The sequence below is a fragment of the Callorhinus ursinus genome, unplaced genomic scaffold (assembly GCF_003265705.2).
Source record: "Callorhinus ursinus isolate GAN/ISIS: 27379988/994484 unplaced genomic scaffold, GSC_fseal_2.0 scaffold24, whole genome shotgun sequence".
NCBI classification, from domain to species: Eukaryota; Metazoa; Chordata; class Mammalia; order Carnivora; family Otariidae; genus Callorhinus; species Callorhinus ursinus.
Genome location: NW_027397086.1, coordinates 4,672,769 through 4,693,142, shown reverse-complemented (window position 1 = coordinate 4,693,142; position 20,374 = coordinate 4,672,769). Strand labels below are relative to the sequence as shown.

Sequence of the window (20,374 nt, the reverse complement as noted above, 5' to 3'; positions counted from 1 at the left end):
ATGAATAAATAAATAAAATCTTTAAAAAAAATACAGGGAGGGGAGGTGTAGGGATAATAAGAGCACCTCAAGCCAAAGGGAGGCAGGAAGAGCAGGGTGGCTTGGGAACTGAGAGAGGGGAGGGGTGGAGATGAGGCTGGCGAGGGGGGGTGGGGGGCTGGGGGGGGGGGGGTGACAGACAGTGGCATGACCAGGTCATCCTGGCCGTGGCATGGAGAGCTGGAGAGCGTGCAGGAGGAAGGCAAGAGTGGCCTCAGGGAGGCCAGGGGAGAGCATCTGGCAGTTGCCCAAAGGAAGAGCAAGTCTGACCTAAGGTAGGGAGAGTGGGATGGCTGAGAGGGGCAGTCAGGCATATGTAGGACTTGGGATCAGTAGTGCATCCTTGGGATTGAGTAGGTTGCAGGGGTGGGTGGTGGTACCGTTCACCCACATGTGGAGGAAGAGCAGCTTGAGGAGGGGCCCCAAGTTGAGGGAGATGCCTATGGGAGGCACCTCCTCAGTGAGCCGAAGCCATCCAGAGCCTCAGGGCAGGTCCAGGCCAGTGCTGCACTTGGCTGTCTTTACCTGTAGGTGGCGCCCGAAGCCCTGAGGCAAAGGCGCCGGGCTTGGCCCCACTTCTCTTCTCGCTCCCCTGCCACCTCCCGCTAGTGCCTGCTGCTCCTCCAGGCTGCTGCCAACACAAGGAGGGGCCGCACGCGCCCCAGGCTCCCCAGGTGGAGAGGAGGGCGAGACCACAGGGAGGGCCAGGAGGAAGCCGCCCGCAGAGGTCAGGAGCAGGTTGGCCGTGCTGCTGGTGCCTGGGCTATGAGGAGCTCTGTCACCAAGCCTCGGGCCTCAAGGTGCCCCGAAAGGTGAGGGAAGTGAAAGTTTCCAGCTGTGGCCAGCCCAGGGCCACCTGCCCCGACCCTGTTGAGTCCTCTGGCCTGGCACCGCATCATGGACTTGGCAGTGGGGAGCTATGAGGGAGAGGGTGCCTGACCGGGGCTCTTCCAGGGCAGTGTCTGACTGGTGGTCTCCCCCCAGCCCCACGGGCCCGTGCATCTGTACGCTGGGGAGCTCAGCCGCAGTGCCCACCATGGAGGGTCCTCTGAGGAGGAAAACTCTGCTCAAGGAAGGACGGAGACCCGCGGTAAGTGCAGACCCACCTCCGTCCAGAGGCAGCAGGGGCATCAGGGAGGGCCCTGGGCTCCGGCCCTGGCTGTGCTACTGAGTGGGCAAGGGCCTCACTTTCCACATCTGTAAACTGGGATAAAATAGTGCCTATGTCATCGAGAACTCAGCAAGACTGTCACATGCACAGCCGTGCACACAGCGAGCACGCGGTGAGCCAGAGCTGTGACGAGGGCAAGTGGAAGCCTGCAGACCCCTGGGCATTGGGCTGGAACTCCCCCTGAGAGGGTCGACACAGCCTGCGTCATGTCCCCAGCTGCAGATGCCCTCTCTCCCTGTGGCAGCAGCATCTGGAGGCCTTTGAGGCTCTACCACTAGTTCCTGCGTCACCTGTGCTGGACCCACATGTCACTGGCTCCATGACCTCCACCCATGGCAGGGCCTCAGCTGCAGGCAAAGACCCCTGTACTGTTACCACGGAGCATCCGTGCAAGGGTTTCCTACAAACGGCCCGTGGGCTGCACCTCGAGGCAGTGTCTGCTCTGCCCTCCTGCTCCTGCTCTGGCCCCTGCTTGCCCTGTCCACTGCCCATGGAGCCCCCTCCTGCCTGTGTCCACCGTGAAGCTGCCAGGGCGCCAGCCCAGCTGTCACCTCCAGAGGCTACCCTGTCTGCAGGTGCCAGGTGGCTCGTGGGTAAGAAGCGTCTTCACCCCAGCCCTGGGCCGCAACTTTGTCCCTTGGGCCCAGATTATCACAGAGCATCCTGTGACATGGGGCCCTAGATCTAGCCTGTTGTACGGACCTGCCTGCTTCTCTCCCATGCTCAGAGTTCAGGCCTCGGTCATTCTGAGCCAGGGCAAGACAGTGTCCCACTAGCAGAGTTTTCCCAAATGCTGGTTGGCCCAGTAGTGAGTGATGAAATCAGTCCAGTGGGTCATGACCGGTATTTGTGAGCAGAATAGAATAGAATGGAAAATGTCAGTGTTCCATATAATAGAGGTAAGTATTGTTTCATGAAACTTCTTCCAGTTCGACATGTATGTGCATGTGTGTTACACACATGTGTGGGTGTCATCAAACACGTCTGAAAGCTAGTGCTTTCACTATGGCCAGCGCTGGAGCCCCATCCGGCACGGAGAGGGGTCCTGTCGGCTGTGATGCAGAACGGTCTGCCTCGCTACACTCAACCTTGTTCCCTTCAGGAGAGGATTCTTGCTTCGCCTTTGCAAACCAAAAGGCTCGTCAAAGTGATTTTCCCTAAACCAAGGAGCAGAGCCCCCTGAAGAGAAAATCCCAGGCTTCTCGCCTAGAGAAACAGAAAGAATACCTATAGCTCTGCCCTGTTGGCTTTTCCCGCTTCTAACCCTACAGACTTCCCATGTGCTGCCATTCAGTCTCAGCCCGAGCACCCCAGTGCTGATACTATGGTTCGCCTAGGCTGTGCTTTAGCATGTCTGTGTTTTAAACATGTTTTTCCCCAGGACCTTCTTGGACCCAAGTCACCTGAACACATAGAAATTAAGCCTAGACACTGCCTTAAACAAGGTGAAAAAAATGAAAGGCTCTAGGAGTAAAGGAGCCAGAGAGAGGAGGCCGGGCTTAGGGCTCAGAGCTCAGAGGCACTGATGTGGAGGGTCTCCCCCCTCCAGGCCCGGAGGTGGAAGTGACATTGATGCGTGAAGGGCCGGGAAGAGATGAGGCCTGCACTGGCCTTGATTGGGAGGGAGGGGACACCATTCCAGCCACGTGACCGGGTCTGTAATCGGGCAGGGAGGGGGGACTCCACCCCCACCACGTGCAGCGTTGCCACTCTGCCTCCCCTTCCTCTGTAGCTGTCCTCATGGACCAGGTACTGGGTCATACTCTCGGGATCCACCCTCCTGTACTACGGAGCCAAGTCCTTGCGGGGCACAGACAGAAAACACGTAAGTCCCATGAAAGGACTCCCCATGCTGAGACTTCAGGTAGTGTGACCTGGCGGGGGGGGGGGGGGGGGTGAGGAAAGCAGGGGAGGTGGCGAGGGTGGGAAGGCCCAGCTCAGCTTCCTCGGGGAGTGGAGGGCATGGGCCTCCTGGTTATACTGTTGTTCTTCCCCAGTATAAATCCACACCCGGCAAAAAAGTCTCTGTCGTGGGCTGGATGGTGCAGCTGCCTGACGACCCCGAGCACCCCGATATCTTCCAGCTGAATAACCCCGACAAAGGTAAGCAGCAGGCCCGGTGCTGGGTGCCCATGACTTCTACCTTGTTTTCCTCTTCTGCTAAATGTATATTTTGAAACCGTAAGAACTTTGGGGGCTGCTGCTTTCCCTTTGCTTTAGGTTGTGATCAGAGGGTCCCCACACTAGTCCGTGAATACCGCTTCATTTGTGGTCAGTGTGTCCACTGGGCTTGGCACGTGGCTGCAGGAACCCTTTTGTGGCCTCATCTGTGGCTACTGGGGCTCATCACCTTTGAAGCCGTAGACTCAGGATCTTGGAATAAATAATATAATGCTGCATAAGGCATGGACCATGTGGCTGGGAGGGTCTTGGGTTTTGGGAGATTTCAGGGGCACCCCTGACATTACCTGTGCCATGAGACTCTCACAGTATCCTGGTCCAAGGCCAAATCAGAGAAGAGCCCTTTTATAGAAGCCCCAACTTTAACTTGTCTGGTCATCTCCCATTTCCTCCTGGTTCCATCCCTCCCCCATGACCACGATGGATGGAAGGAGAGGTTCTGGGTGCCATCTTGTCCACGAGCCCTATTTGCATTGACATTCGGAATAGGCCATGCTATCAAAGAAATGGAAATCAGAACCATAGTGAGGTATCACCTCACACCTATCAGAATGCTAAAATCAAAAAGACAAGAAGTAACAAGTGTTGGTGAGGATGTGGAGAAAAAGGAACCCTTGCATTGTTTGCGGGAATCTAAATTGGTGTAGCCATTGTGGAAAAGAATATGGAGGTTCCTCAGAAAATTAAAAATAGGAACACCATATGATCCAATAATTCCATTATTGAGTAATTACCCAAAGAAAATGAAAACACTAATCCAAAAAGTTATTCACCCTTATGTTTATTATATTATTTATAATGGAAGCAACCTAAGTGTCCTTTGATAGATGAATGGATAAGGGAGACGTGACACACACATACACACACACACGCCATAAAAATTTTACACAGCCATAAAAAAAATGAGATCATGCCCATTGTGACAATATAGATGCACCTAGAGGGTATTATGCCAAGTGAAATAAGTCAGACTGAGAAAGACAAATGTGATATGATTTCACTCATATGTGGAATCTAAAAACAACAACAACCAAAACCAAATGAATAAACAAACAAAAAGCAGAATGTGACCTATAAATATAGAGGACAAACTGATGGTTTCTAGAGGGGAGGGGATGGGGGGGATGGACAAAATGGGTGAAGGTGAATGGGAGATACAGACTTCCAGTTATGGAATGAGTAAGTCCTAGGAATATAGTCAATGATATTTTAAATAGAGTTGTATGGTGATCATAGTCACTACACTGTGGTGAGCACAGCATAATGTATAAACTTGTTGAATCACTGTGTTGTACACCTGAAACTAATGTAACATTTTGTGTCAATTATACTAAAAAAAAAATAGAAAAAGAAAAAGAATAGCTCATGCTTGTCTTCCTGGGAGCCCATGTCACATGACAAAACCCCAAAATACCGGGGTCTTGGGTTCTAGCCAGGCAAAGTCACTGGGCCTGTCAGGTCTCCAAGCATCTTTACATCTTCTCAGGAATCTTCTAGTGCAAGGTTCATGTACATACAAATCACCTGAGGAACTTGTAAAATTTCAGGTTTGGGTTCAGTGGATCTGGGCTGGAGCCCAAGCTTCTGCATTTCTAACAAGATCCCAGGTAATGCAGATGATGCTGCAATAGAGAGACCACAGGGTTCTAGTGTTGTTAGCTGGGAAGTCGAGAAACAGGAAACCTCCAGGGGCCCAGGGACTGGAGAAGAGAGGAGCCAAGTTCTCTGCTCCACGTCTGAGTGATTGAATCCACACACAGCTACACACTCGTCATAGCGTGTCCCGATCTGGTCACCCCTGGAATTTCTCCCTCAAGGTCCAGGCCTGGATTAGAAGTGGTTTCTTGGGGAAGTAAAGGCTGTGCCTACACAAGCTTGACTTGGGGACCATATGGCCACGGAGACCACAGGCCACTCTTGGGCCTTAGCCCACAGGAAAGCACTGTCCCCAAGCGGAGGGAAATACGACACAGAGGGTGGCAGGATCTGTGGATAGAATTCAAGGGGTCTGTGAACTCGAGTGGCAAAAAAGAAAATTGCATCTTTGTTTTCTGTGGCCTCTCACCACCTTTATTTACGAGTATTAAACTACTAGAATGTTCACAACACTGTGATTTTATGTCCAAGAGAAACCACAGAAATTTTCCTGTCACATATAGTTGCAGATTTCTCAGAGTGGCATTTCTGCTCATCTCTCTGGAATTACAGTACAGTGTCAGACCTGCCCCTAGATCTTGTTACTGGTGCATAAATAGAGAAGCACACCTAGAACTGTATCACTCAAGTGTTTTTTAGTAGTTTGATAACTGCATTTTGGTGGTATTGATCTCCTTTGTATTTTATTTTATGCGTTTTGAAAATGTTATTCTGAGAAGGGTCCACGGCCTCACCAGAGTCAAATGCACCATGGCCCCAAAAATGGTTAAGAGCCCGGGTCCACAGAGACAGCCCAGAGGCAGCCGAGGTTCTGCCCCTGCAAGCCCCAAGCTTACCTTGGACTGCTCCTGATCTTCCTTGGTTTAGTTAACCTAAGTTCATGTTTATCTTCATGTCCCAGTCACAGGCAGACCCTCCCATGAGACCCTCCCTCTTCCTAACCAATGGTTTCTCTGCCCGTCAGGCAATGTTTACAAGTTCCAGACTGGTTCCCGGTTTCATGCAATACTGTGGCACAAGCATTTGGATGATGCATGTAAAAGCAACAGGCCTCAGGTAAAGTCACTGAAACCGTGCATGTCTCTGGAAATATCCTCTCCCCGTCCTAGGGACTAAGAGTCCATAGAAAACAGGGCTCCGTCCTTCCCTCAGAGCCTATCAGCTGTGCTCCCAGGCACCGTCTTTTGAGCAACCTTTTCTCCATGAGACAGGGCACCCTCTGCTCAGCTTAGAACTAAACCTGGCTCCAGACCAGAACTGTGAATCTGGTCCCTGTGTCTTTCCCAGTAAGGGAAACACCACCAAAACATCCATCAGGCACAGTGTGGTGGCAGGTGCAAGATCGCCCCAAGGATCAGGATATAGCATCCATTTAAACCATGTCCCCCAAAAGCTGATCCGTGGGCGTACTCCAGACTGACAATAGGGCCTCCCTGCCCCACAACCCCTAGGAATAATACTATTTGCTAATATTGAGAGCCAAACATGGCTGGTCCTCAGTGTATCTGAGCCAGCAGGACCTCCGATCTGTGCCCTGCCCAGGACCAGGCATTATGGGAAATGCTTTACATGCCAGAATTGGCCAAATCCTCCCAACACCCCTGTGTTGGCATGTTTCTCTTACTGTCTCCATTTTATGCTGAGGACACTGAGGCTCAGAGAGTGGCAGGCACTTGTTCAAGGTGCCAAGGTTAATGAGATCTAACCCCGGTCGGCCGGCCACCAAAGTCTATACTTGCCCCTAGCTCCCCTGCCTCGCACTTCCCAGAGGGCCCCGAACTCGCTCAGCCTCCTGCATCGAGCTAAAGGCCTGGAGCGCAGCCTCGGCTGTCAGACTGCTGAGAGGCATGGCTGCTTCAGCCCTCAGCACCCGGTGGGGCAGGCTGGACGTTCCTGCGCCTGGGAGTCAGCATTTGGCTGCTGGTGCCAGGACTGGCGTTCCTCTCCCTAAGCTTCCCTGTGCCCGTTCTCCAGGGATCAGCCAGAAGAGGGCACTGTGGAGTGGGTCCCTCTCCACCTGGGGACCCAGCAAGCACCAGAAATTGAGAGTAGGCTATGGCAGCTTCTGGTGGGTAGCAGCTGGGAGGCACCAGCTCTGAGGTGTGAGGGGGGCCTCAGCAAAGGCTGGCACACACCAGGCATTTGGGTCGGGGAGGATGCTAGTGACAGCACAGTCACGGACTTCTGGGCCCCTCCGAGTGGTTCTCGGAGATCAGAGGGAGGTCTCGGTTTGGTCCTAATCAGGATTTTCATCTGTAACATCACGTGAGAACATACGTGACAAGCTGGTCAGATTATAGATGATGGGAAGCTAGAAAGCACAATTAGTAAAAAGTTCTCAACAAACTAAAACAGGAAAGACTGAAAAAAGGAAAATGCGAGTTACCACAGAAAAGCTCAAAATAAACTGTATTTGAGTCGCTTTACTCACCCATCTGCCTGCTAGGAATTTGTCCTGGTGATAGACTCACACATGTCCACAAAGGTGTGTGGTTAATGTTCACTGCAGGGGCACCTGGCTGGTTCGGTCAGGTAAGCGCACGACTCTTGGTCTCAGCTCAAGTCTTGATCTCAGGGTCATGAGTTCAAGCCCCTTTGGTGTGAAGGCTACTTAAAAAAATGTTCACTGCAGCATTGCCCTTGATAGAGAAAACTAGAAACCTCTGTGACCGTCAGTAAATCCCTATTGTGTGACTCCTGGTAGTGATTAGAAGGACAGAAGCAGATCTGTGTATGGTACCCTGAAAGGGGGTCCAAGATATAAGTAAAAAGCAAAGTATAGGGGCGCCTGGCTGGCTCAGTCGGTAGAACATGCAACTCTTGATCTCGGGGTCATGAGTTTGAGCCCCAACATTGGGCACAGAGATTACTTAAAAAAATAAAAAAATTTTAAAAAGCAAAGGGTAAAACATATGTAAGGGTGATCTTGTTTGTATTAAAATACATAAGCATATTTATAATATGTATGTTTGCCTCTGTATATAAAATTCCTAAAGTGATATACAGCAGGTAACAGGAAACTGGGTCAAACCCATTTGGCAGAGCAGGTGTTTGGTCAGAAGAACAAACAGATTGAATTTCATGGATGGCAAATGGGGTATGCCATGGCAAAGTTTTGCAACTTTTAAGTATTTTTGTCCAATTTTTAGACCTAAGCGAGAGGGACCTTTTATTTTTTTCTACGTTTTTTCCCCTTCCATTTCGAATTTACTTTCAACCACGTATTCTGCTCTATGCTGTATGTGATCATAAAAAGTTGGCAACAGCTAACTCTTCCAAGCAGATTAGTTAAATAAAGCACAGCACATCCCTGTGATGGCATGCAGGGGCTGCAGTGAAAGAAATCACAGAAATGCATCTACTCCCATGGAAAATCTCAGTGACTGGGATTAGTTTTCTTTTTGGTAGATTTGCACTTCTTAAAATTGTTTGTACTAACACCGAATACACTTAAACCTTATTGATAATATGTGTAAGGTGTAAACCGCAGCGGAAAAAACCACACCCAGCTCCTTGCCCACATAGCCTAAGGGCAGGACCTCCCTGGGCCTCAGAACACCTCCCTCCCCAGGGGCCTCTTCCTAATTCTGGGTCCCACCCACCTGCCTGCACCTCCTAACCACTCTCCTGATTTATTTACTGTTCCTTTAAAATGTTAGCATGTGTATTTGATTCCTTAATGTATTGTCTGGGGTACATTTTTAAAAACATTTTTAAAAAATAGGACCATAACTGGGTATTTTCTTCTGTGACTTGCTTTTCTCCTACAGTGTGTTCCCGAGATTCATCTATGTCAATGTGTGTAGCTGTCATTCATGTATTTGTACTGATATTTTTTTTATTAATTCTTCTGGCAGTGATCCCAGGAATAATTTCCTGCTTTTTGCTATTTTGAACAGTGCTGCTGTGACCATTCTTATAACTATCTCCTGGTGCAAGGAGATGCATTTTTTCCCAATTCATCACTTTGACCACATTGACACTAAGATGGATTAGTTTTTGATGAAATTGCTTCGCATCAAATCTCCTGGAACCCTATAGCAGAGCCGGGTGGGGGAGCCTGGGGCTGGGGGCAGCTTTGAAGGGAGAGGGAAGCACCCTGACCCTGGGCTGGTGGTCACCCCAGGAAAGGTCTCCCCAGCAAAGGGATCATGTCCTGGGGACACAGCTCTGGGAAGGCTTTGGGGTTCCCAGCGTCCTGGTCGCTCCTCCTGGTGCTCCCTCTTGTCAGTTCCTGCCACCCCCTCACCACCCACCCCTGCCCGCTGGTTTCCCTTCCAGAGGCTCATGCCCATTCCTGCAGAATTTGCCTCCTCTCCGTTCCAAGTGCAGTTTTATTTTGCCACCAGCCTAGTGAACAAGAGAGCATGGGCTCCGAGGCCGTGGCCTGCCATTTACTCGAAGTGGGCTTCCCCTCTCTAAGCCTCAGGGTCCTCATCTTTGTCACGGGGACACTTCCCAAACCTGCCTCCTGGGGTGTCGTGAGGACTAAAGGACACGATGATGTCAAGTGCCTGGCACACAGCGACCACTTGACAAACAGCAGCCGTGTTTCTTGCCAGGCCCTCTTACCCACCCGCCCCGCTCATTCGCAGACTCACTGGGAAAGACCTGATCCCTTCCCTTAGGGGCACCCTTCGTCCCATTCCGAAAGGTTGGAACTTTGACAAGAGGCTGAGCTTTCTCTTCCAGGTACCTGCAAACCTTATGTCATTTGAGTAAGTCTCTGCAGGACTTGGCGTGACTTCAGAGGCTTCTGGGAGCCCAGCCTGGGACTGGTGGCAAAGCGCACGTCCTGGGCACAGGCTTTTGGCCAGGATGCTGGGTGACTCACGGCCGGACTCAAGGGGACTTGGCCTGTGGCCTCACAGTCCACAGGGCTCCGCCAGTGCAGGGTCCACCTGCCAATCCCCAGCGACTCTCATGACACTCATTCTTCAGCACCACCCCGCAGGGCCATGGTTGGGCCCCAGACTGTGCACCCCACCCTCCCTCTCTGGACCCTCATCCGTCCACCAGCCGCTGCTTCGACTAGAGAGCATCCGGCCCACGTTGGGTCTCCCGTGCTTTCTCCTGCACAAGAGTGGACAGTGTTAACCTGCATGAGGGGCCAGAGAGAAGGAACAGGCTATGGAGTTGGCTTTTTATACCCCAAGTGCGTGGGGTCGCTCGCCCACAGGGCTGCCTCAGATTTTGTACAACCCCCAAAGCGTCCTCTGCGTGTGCGTGCCGTATACGTGTGCGTGCGAGCGAGTGTGAACTCTTCATGAAACATGCATTTTGGCACAAGACTTGTGACATCACACCCTTCATTCGCTTTGAGGCCCTGCTTTAATCTGACGTGATAGCCTTGTCCACTGAGGAAGGTCAGAGTGAGAGCCCAGATTCCTCCTATGTTAAGGGTTCCTTGCATTCTTTTACTGTAAACAAACAATGCCTTAAATTGTGTCTTGTTTTCTGTTCCAATGGGTGCTATTCATCTGGAAGGCCTGCTCTCTGGGCCCCCCGGGTCCCTTCCAGGCCTTGTTGCTGTTGGCTCTTCTGAGACAGGACCCGGCTTCAGGACTGTGGACTGGGCTGGCCTGCTTGCTCCCTCCTACCCCTCTCCTGCAGGGTCTGAAAGCCCGTGTCTTCTTCCCCTCCACCCCAGCCCCAGACCATGCCAGAGAGGGAAGTCATGACACTTTCTCCCAACTTCCTAGGAAGCACCCAGAGGCTGCCATGCTCATGCACAGAAGCCGCTGTGCACCAGCCCCTCCTGCGGGCCAAGGCTTTGCTCCCATCATTTACTGCCAGGGCTGGGCCCGCTGGGATTCCTGGTTCCACCGGGGAGCTGAGTGACACTGAGGCCTTAAGCTCCCCCAGTCTTGCCCCCAAACGCAGTCACCAGCAAGCTCTCCACATCCAAGTCCAAGGCCACAATTGTTGATGACCATGGTGACAAGAGAGCAAAGCCCTGGGGAGTGAATGGTCCCAGCTCTGCATTCAGTTAAGCACTCTTCACATGGACAATGTCCTTGATCTGTCACTGTCTGTCTTTTAAGTGGCTTTTATTTTGCACAAATACATCTTTATTCAAAACAAAGAATAAAAGTTAGCTTTATTTATGGTAGCTTTATCACCATAGCTTCTCTCCCTCCCTCCCTCTCTAATCTGGGTGTCCGAATTCTGAGAAGAAAACCCTGAAAGGGTTTTCTGAATTCCTGGGTCCTTGTTGCTGTCATGGTTTCCGAGCTCACACTGATCAGACATCAAATCACTCTTAAGAGTTTCTGGGCAAGATGCTTCAAAACAACGTCTTCACCAGTGAAGTGTGATAGGTGAATTTTAAAACTACCAAAGGACCCACCACTGTATTTTGATCAAACGGTGACAACTTTCCTGAAAATTCCAACGAATTGGTGAGGAAAGTAGTTGCCGTCAGGGTCTTATTTTATGGTCGAGGCTTAATGTGCTCAGCAACTAACCCTCCAAAGGAGCAAAATCTAGAATACTTTTGTGCCAGGAGAAGCTCCAGGTGGTGGTATAGTTGGTGCCATCCAATCTTGGCCGTGAGTGCTCTGCACACCCGTGCACAGCTGGGGGGCTGGATGCTCGCACCCAGTTCACACCAATGACTACTCAAATGGGCATCCAGAGGCCGAATGAAAACACCAAACACTCCAACACCTCTCACCAGAACCATGCAGTGTTAACACTTTAACCTACACTGATCTGATTCTACCTGTTAATATTTTTTGAAGTCTTAAGTTCAGAGGAAAGTGCAAGGCTGGAAAATCAGCTACTTATTTTCCTTGGGTTTCTCCACTTCTCAACTGTCCTGGCTCTTCTTGCATGAAATACTATAGATGCCAATCCAAGAACCTCAGAATTTCAGGCTCCCTTCAGTCAGTGCATTTTTTGCCCTTTACACATTTTTCTTATCTTTTGCAAAAATTTTCTTCTGAGCTGAACTTGAGATAGCACAATTGCAATTCTTTTCAAAATGCAAAATGTTTAGTCTTCTCACTGATTGAGGCTGATCCCATATCCCCTCCTAGAAACATTCTTAGCTAGGACTCTTGAAGAATCTGCTTAGACCTTGTTGGCAAAGGCCTTTAGAGCTGGTAAGAACCTCGAATGTACCAGAAGGGTCCTGGAGACAGGCCGAAAGATGCTGGGCTGTCCTAGATGGGACGTGGGGCCAAGCATTTAAGTGCTGATTATCTTCCCGCCATTGGTTTGTCCCTCAAACAGCGGGTGAGGAGGCCCTCAGGCTGGCACAGAGAAGGCCAGGTACAAACCCCAAAAGGGAGAAGTCCATGGGTGGATTCTCACCCTGGAGGGAAGCATTTCTGGTTTTTGCGCTTTGACTGTCCATAATGCACCAATGTTTGTGAAACCATCAAAGGTGATATGTCTTGCATGCATATGCTGGTTGTTGGTTTTACGTTTTTTTTTTTTCTTTTGAGCGAACACATAATGGTGCCCCAAAATGAAAATTACAGAATTCTGTCTACAAAATCGTGGAATAGGTAGTTGGTATCATTATGATGCCCCAAGAGCCTCATGCACCTCTCCCTGGGAATAATTTTTGCCCCTCTCAGTTGGAACATGTTTTGTAACTCAAGATCAGCCAAGTGAATTCTGACAACTGAAATGCTTCATGGAGGATTGATTCAGTGGGGAGCAGTAGAAATAGTGTTCTGAGTGTGCCAGTGAGAGAGTGCAGCCTCCCTTTCCTTCCCTGAAGACACCCATTCATCAACCTTTCTCGCAATGGAACCTAAACAGGAAGATACTTGAAGGCCTTCTGTTTAGGAAAGAACTCACTCTCTCTTGCCAACTGAATTTATAAAGCATTTTTTTTCCTTACCAAGATGGCCAGTATTTCTTTCATCATCTTCCTCTGCCACCTCCCAAGCCCAAGACACGTATCTTTTAGGATACCATTTTACAAGTGGAAAACGATCCATGAAAATGGGAAGCCTTTCGCAAGCGGGTCTGATTTCATTCAACAGGTGGGGTCTACAGCTCTGCACCCACATTACTAATGCTTGTAACAGGGTGAACATTGCTAAAAACACAACCTAACTTATTTTGCGTGACTTCATAAATGGCTTTAACCAGCCTAAGATCATACTGACATGTTGTGTGATTTCATGTTTTAAATAGAAAAAAAAAAAAAAACTACACGAGTCCCCTGGAAATAACATTCTCTGTGCAAAATCACCCATTCATGCATTCATTCGTTCGTTCATTCATGACTCCAGTAAGTGCTTCCTGTGTGCCAGGCTCTACCCGGGATATACTGTAAATGGCTGAGGACAAGCAGAGTTGATCCTTGCCCTCGTGGAGCTGACCACACTCAACGAACAAATAATCCTCACCATGGCATTCTCCTCCGGCAAGACCCTGCCTCTCTCCTAACACTGGGTAGAAACCCTGTGCACATTCTCCGGAAAGGTTTCAAAACGCTCCCCAGACTGAATAGCCTCTTGATCGGTGAGTTCAGTTGCAAGGAGAACTAGATGCAGTCGCTGTCCTAGAGGCTGGTTGTCGCAGAACACCCAGGCACAGAGCTTTGGTCGGGCATGCTGTGGAGGACTCTGAGATGGAATGAGAGAGTAGGGTCAGAATGTTCACAGTATTTACTCCAGAGGCTTTTTTAGTTTTAATTTCAATGCTAAATGCAAGTACAGCATGAGCAAGAGCTGCATTTTCACGGGTGTTGAGAACTTGTACCATGGACCACCTTAGAGTCCTGTGCTGCACAAGGGTGGGTACGCTGGGGGCAGCCCCCAAATCCCTGTTTGCAGCAGCAACGCGAAGGATCATCTGTCCGTTCTATAATTGTTCTTCTCTTTACCCATTTCTGAACGACTGTGACCATTCGGTAATGAAATATTAGTAATTAATTTATTAGTATGGTATAATCTTTAATAAATTTCGTGCCAAAATGCATGGTTTTTCACTTAGCATTCAAAATGTTGTGTAGAGAGTAGTTTTCAATTTCTTATGTATTCCTCAAAGTAAGTTGAAAATCAGTTTCTACATTTTAATTTGTTTCTTGTTAAATCTGTTGCACTCTCCTGGGCTGTCTTTTTTTTCCAGCAGATCCCCCCCCCCCCCCCCATGCAGTTGTGTGAGGACTTTCTCTAATTCTTGTGAACTGTCTCACCCACAATAACCACTGAACATCAGCCCTCAGTGGGATTCTTTAGATTTTTGGTGAAGTATTTTGTTACCTCAGTCTTGTATCAAGTTGCTGTATTTTTCAGCTTGTTACACTGATAATTGTTTCACTAATTAAATACTTTAATGTACAAACATCTTTGTTTACTTTGAAATTAAATGTGTTTTCCAATGAACATTGCTCAATTTATTATTCACGTGCATTCACTTAGTAAACCGTTGCTGTGCCAGATACAGAGATCAAGGAGATCTAGGGCACTCAGAGCCCAGCTTAGAGGTTACTAGAACATAAATGACATATGGGAGCAATGCTTTCAGGAAGGGACAGAGTCATGGGCACTCAGGGAGGGAGATGGAGGATCTGGGGAGGAGACCGGGGCATTTGGAGATTCATTTCAGAGACTGCTGAACACATGGAGGGCGGGGGAGGCAGGAAGACAGAAAGGAGAAGGAGCAAGATGAAGTTGGGGGAAGCAGCCAACCGAGTCTCACTGAATAAAGGATTTGGGGGAGTAATGGGATCCAGGTCTGAAAAGATATGTTGGGGGAGTTCAAGATGTTAGGCAAAAACCAGGAACCCACTCTAGTTTGCTTAAGAAAAGGGGGACCGTCTTACAAGCCTGTCTCATGGAAATGCACGGAAGGACGAAGGTGGAGTCTCAAGGGGCTGGAAGAAGTGGAAAGCTTCCTACCTTTCTCTCTCTCCTTCATTCTCTCTCCAGACTGGCTTCTCTGCTGGAATGTGCAGCAGCAAAGAAGTCCAGGCATTACAGTGAAAGCACTGGGAAAGTCATGAGGCAGTGTGTGCCAGTTACAGGATCCAAATTGATCATGGGAGCCCCGGCCCTGCTTGCCTCAGTTTTCCCAGCTAGTGCAATGGCTGATTTTCCAAGCACAAGCTCCCACACACACGCCTGAGGCTCTGGTCCACCACCCCAGCAGAGCCACACCTCCCTACAAGTCCTGCTTGCTGAGGGGCCCTAACTTACCTCCTCCTCACGATTTAGATGGCACAGTGACCCCCAACTTTACCCAGGTAGGGACGCTGCCCTCAGCCCCGGTGCTGTGCTCAAGGGCTCTGAGACGGATGCATTTGACTTGGGGAGTAGGCGAGGAGGGTGAGGTGCGGCGGTTGTCACACAGCTGGAAAGAGTACATCACATCCAGTCAAGACTTGAACCCACGACTGCAAAACTCCAGCCCCTCATTGTCACTGCGTCAGGCGCCACAAATGGCCACCAGGAGACAGCAGTACTTCCACTTAATGGATGGAGAGATCCGCGAGCTAACGCAGACTACGGTAAAATGCCTATTTAGCCTTGAGGTCAGGTATCCTACCCCTGCGCATCGCCCTCCCGGGCGCAGGTGAGGGGGTGTGGGCGGATCCGTGTGGTGGGCGGGGCTTGGGGGAACGCGGGCTGTGGGCGGAGCCCTGTCCGAGCTGGGCTGAAGGCAGCCGTGGTGAGCCGGCCCTTATACTGGGGGCTTTAGAGAGAGAAGAGGGCTCCGTGCCTGTGGACGGGACACGGGGAACGGCGGCCCCCAGAGGGACGCTGCTACGTTAGAAACGGCCAGGAGGCACTGAGGTGTGGGGGAACGACGCTCGAGGGAGCTGACGCTTTGGGTGAGGGAAGGGGCCGCGCGGGAGCTCAGTAGGGGAGGGGTAGGTGGGCGGGGCCTGGGTCTGTGCTGAGGGACTAGGAGCGGGAGGGGCGTGGCCTTGGGCCCGACCGCGCTGAGGACAGGGTGGGCGTTTTGGGTGTCTGGGCCTGACGGAGGTGAGGAGAGCCCACCCGCGACCCGGTGGGGCTGGCATGTGGAGGGCGTGGCTGGAGCTAGGGGCTGGGGCGGGACCTTGACCCGCCTGAGGAGCGCGGGGAGGGCTGGGGCTGAAGTTCTGAGCGGGGCTGGGGCTGAAGTTCGGAGCGGGGGGTGGGGGCGGGGCCTAGGCCTGGTAGAAGAGCACGGGGTGCGCGGAGCTGAAGTTCGGGGCGGGGGGTGGGGCGGGGTCTGGACCCAGGTGCGGGGCAAGGAGTGGGCTGGGCTGAAGTTCGGGGTGGGGCTGGGGCGGGGCCTGGGACCGGCCGTGGCGAGCGGGGCGGGGCATGGGTTGCGGCGTGCGAGCCGAGCGGCCAGCCGAGCCCCGCCGAGGCCCGAGCCCACCCGAGTGCGCCCGAGCCTGCGGCCCCCGCCCGGGGCGATGGAGCCGGAGCCCGGCGGGGCGGCCGCTGCGCTTCTGCGGCAGAAGAGGGCGGCGCTGCGGCGCAGGGGGTGCAGCTTCGAGAGCCCCAGGTACCGCGGCCCGGGAGGGGTGCGGCCGGGAGGGGCGGAAGCGGGAAGCCGGCCACGTGGTGGGTGGGGGGCGGTCTGGGGGGACCGAGGGCTGCGAGGCAGCGGCGCGGGAAGGGGTCTTGGGGCGGGGGCCTGAGGGGGTCCGGCGAGGAGCCAGGGCCGAGCGGCCCGGGGTCGAAGAGGGGGGCTGGGCCGCCCGAGCGGCAGGTGCGGGAGGGGGTCGCCCCAGAGAAGAACGAGAGAGCGTCGGGAACCCAGAACGGACGAGACGCCCCCAAAGCGTCCGTGCTGAGGCAGGCCCCTAGCGGAGCCGGGCTCCGGGCGGATTTCGGGCTGTGGAGAATGTGCCGTGCCGCCTCTTGTAAATGCTCAAGGACAAGGTCGGGAGATAGCCCCCGAAGTCCCAGGGAGGTCTGCCTCCTGCGGGAGCCTCTCTGCGCTGCCCCAGGACCCAGGCCAGCTCCAGCCTCCCCAGCCTGGCTCCGCAGGTAACGCACACCTGCTGCCTCACAGCCCCGCCCATCCTGGCGCGGTGTGGTCCCCCCAATACGCCGGGCCCTGGGGCCCCTCTGACCCGCCGACGGCTTTCCTCTGCGGGGGCAGCCCTTGCCCATCCCGGCCCCCCTCGTTTGGCCGAGGAACTCTCCTGAAACTGTCCTGTTTGGGTTCCCTCTCCCTGGAACCTTGCTCCACAGACACGCCTTCCACCCGCTCTGCTCTGCCAGACCCATTCTCTCAGCGGGCATTTTCTTAACTCCAAGGGCCTCCTCCTGCTCCAGCCTTGCTAAAGTCGGCCCTGCCTTTTTCCAGCGGCCCCCCCCCCCCATGACTGCAGTAGCCTCCCCACCAGATTTTCTGTCTTTATTCTTCCACCTCTCAAATCCATATCCTCACTGGCCGCTGGAGGGGTCTTGGCACGACCCGCCTCTCCAGGAGCTCGCCATGTCTCACAGCAGTGATGGGGGACAAAGAGAGAGCAGGTGGGATTCTGGCCCTCACTGAGGTCGAAAAGGAGAATCAGCAGCTAGGCTGACAAACCAGGATCCTCAATATGCGGTGGGAGGCCCTTGCACTGTTCGCCTCACCCTTAGTGCCCCAGCCCCCAGCAGTACTGATGAGAGTGTAAGCCTCATCGGGGCAGGGACCACCCCGGTCCTGTTCACTGCTCTGTCCGCAGAGCCTGCCCCAGGCCTGGCCCACACAGACACTTACTATCTCTTGAATGAATAAATGCCTGACCAGCTGGTAATTCTTTCCCTATGCTGTGCTTTTCCTCATCTGTGCCTTTACTCCTATCGTGCTCTTTGCTCTACTTAAAAGAATCTTTTTGGCTAACACCTGTCCCCTCTTCCTCTGGGAAGTCTTCCCTAAACCCCAGGCTGAGCTCTGTGCTGTATCAGTAATCTCTGTATATATTTGCTATTCCATGTACCACTGTGTGTAATTAACCTGGATAATACATCTCCTGCACTAGACTGGGAGAACCAGGCAAATAGGTTCTCTGTCCTGTTGCTGCTTACACTTGCTGCTGGAGCACAGCGGATGGGAAAAAAATGTACCAAGGGATGAGGCTGAAGAGATGAGCCAAAAGCTGAATCCAGGCCTGAGGTAGAACATTTAGGTCAGTGCTGTCCAAACAGAACTTTCCACAATGATGGAAACATTCTATTATCTGTGCAGTGGGATACCGAAGCCACTAGCCACCTGTGGCTCTTGAGCACTGTTGAAATATGGCTGGTGCAACTAAGGAACTGAATTTTAAATTTTATTTGACTTTAAATTAAATAGCCACATGTGACCAGTGGTTATGATATTGGATAGCGCCAGTTTAGAAAATTTTTCTCTGCCTCCAACTTCTCACTTTTACCACCCATCCTTTGTCTCTATGACCTCCCACCTGAAAGATGAAATGACTTCTCCAGAGGTTTTCTTCTCTATTTAAAACTCCATGGTAATATCGTATAAACCTTAGAAATAATGCTTACCAGGTTTCTGGTTGTAAAAACAACTTATGTTTGTTGCAAGACAATTTAAGCTTTTTTTTTTTAAAGATTTTATTTATTTGACAGAGAGAGAGTACAAGCAGGGGGAGCGGCAGGCAGACGGAGAGGGAGAAGCAGGCTTCCCGCTGAGCAAGGAGCCTAACACGGGGCTTGATCCCAGGACCCTGGGATCATGACCTGGGCCGAAAGTGTCTGCTTAACCAACTGAGCCACCCAGACGGCCCATTAACCCATTTTTTATTATCAAACTTGCCGTGCATTACCAGTTTTCACTTTTACTAAGTCACATCAAATCTGTGTGCATTAGTCTGTGTATAAAGAGGTAATCATTTCCTTAAGATAAGTTCATAGAAGTGATGGAAATGATTGGATCTAAGAAAAGGGACATTTTAAAGGCTTTTGAAGCATAATGCCAGATGGCCCACCAGGAGGTCATACCAGTTGACAGTTCTCCCAAGAGCCTATAAATGTGCCTGTTTTTTCCACCCACAATGCAAGGCATTATCATTTATAAATATTTGCTAAAATGGTCCATTTCTTTGGTAGCGAGGTGAAACTTTTCTCTCATTTATTTATAATTTGTATTTCTTTTGAAAATGAGATCTATTTGCATGTACTTTGTCCATTTTTCCTTTGGAATGTTTATCTTTTCCTTATTGAATTGAAGCACTTTTTATTTATTAAGGAAATTAATTTTTGTGGTCAAATGTAGCACATTTCTTAAAGTTAATTATTTGCCTTTTAACTTTGTTTACAGTGTTTTTTGATAGTTTTTACTGTTTTTTTAAAAATTAGTCAAATCTATTTATTCCTTCTGTTTATGCTTAATTAGAAAATAATTTCCTAACTTGAAACAGATCAATGTTCATCTACAATTTCTTATTTTTGTTGCTTTAAAAAAATTCCTCTTTAATCCATTAATCCAAATTACCTCACTTTTAAGGGAACCTATTAACAGCTGTCTTGTATTGGGTTGGCATAATGGACAGTTCGGGCCAGGAGAAGAAAAATCACCTGTGAACAATCTTAACTATACAAGTGGGGAGGTCCCTACAGCTGATCTGTTGTTCCAGAAAGACCAGGGTGGGAATGGGGTGTATGGATGCTCAGAAAGTTCTGCAGGTGATTCTGACAGACAACCAGGGATGAGAGCCTCAGCCTCACTTGTGGGCATGCTGCCAGATTTGCCTCCCTTACTACAAAGTCCTCAATTACTTCTCATTTCCTGTTGTGTCAAGTTTAAATGCGACCATCTCATGTGTAGGGCCTTTCAGAATCTGGTTTAACCATATTTACTCAATTATGTTGACATCAGGAAAAAACGTCATGACTTTCAGAATGGCAACTGTCTTTGCTAAATATCCTGTGTCAGCTCAGTTAACTGGCGGGCAGACACAGCTCATGATGAGTGTAAAGGAGCAGTGTGGGGCGTGGCCCAGGCTTTAGGCGTCCAGGCAGGTGTCAGTTAGAGAGAGGAGCTGGGAAATCTGGGGGCCAGAGGGCAGGACATTGACGCTGTTAAACCACTTGCCCTAGATGTGTTTGTCCTCATTTTGTAGGAAGGCTTCTCAGATAGTGCTCAAGAACAAGGACTTTGGAGGGAGACACACACGGGTTCAAGTTTTTGTCTTTTCCCTTGTCACGTGTGTGGCCTTGGCCAGGTTGCTTAACCCTCTGACCCTTGATTAACTCGTTTGTAGAATGACAGTAACACCTAACTCACAGGACTGATGTCAGGCTTAAATGAACTGATTTATGCAAAGTGCTAAAAACAGTATCTGGCACAAAGCGTTACCAAATGGCAACTTTTCCGGACAAAAGTGATTCACGTTTATGCACAAGTTCTCAACCTTTCCCT

General features: G+C 50.8%; 2 protein-coding genes across 7 annotated transcripts in view; both read left to right on the top strand.

The window, feature by feature from the left end:
• Positions 1-14,387, top strand: part of RALGPS1 (Ral GEF with PH domain and SH3 binding motif 1) — a 267,587-nt gene extending 253,200 nt beyond the window's left edge. For all 5 annotated transcript variants that reach the window (XM_073905731.1, XM_073905734.1, XM_073905733.1 and 2 more), the window contains 5 exons: positions 1,024-1,129; positions 2,943-3,035; positions 3,208-3,313; positions 6,012-6,103; positions 9,740-14,387. In XM_073905731.1, the coding sequence (XP_073761832.1) occupies positions 1,024-1,129; positions 2,943-3,035; positions 3,208-3,313; positions 6,012-6,103; positions 9,740-9,769 (427 nt within the window). In that variant the 3' untranslated portion in view covers positions 9,770-14,387. The remainder of the gene's footprint in view (positions 1-1,023; positions 1,130-2,942; positions 3,036-3,207; positions 3,314-6,011; positions 6,104-9,739) is intronic.
• Positions 14,388-15,716: 1,329 nt separating this feature from the next.
• Positions 15,717-20,374, top strand: part of GARNL3 (GTPase activating Rap/RanGAP domain like 3) — a 140,529-nt gene continuing 135,871 nt past the window's right edge. The window contains exon 1 of one of the 2 annotated variants that reach the window (XM_025888463.2): positions 15,717-15,845. Coding sequence is in view for 1 of the 2 variants with exons in the window: in XM_073905728.1 (XP_073761829.1) it covers positions 16,422-16,513 (92 nt within the window). In the remaining variant the exon portion in view is untranslated. Of the gene's footprint in view, positions 15,846-16,366; positions 16,514-20,374 lie in introns of those variants that run through there. The other variant, XM_073905728.1, reaches the window with a different exon arrangement.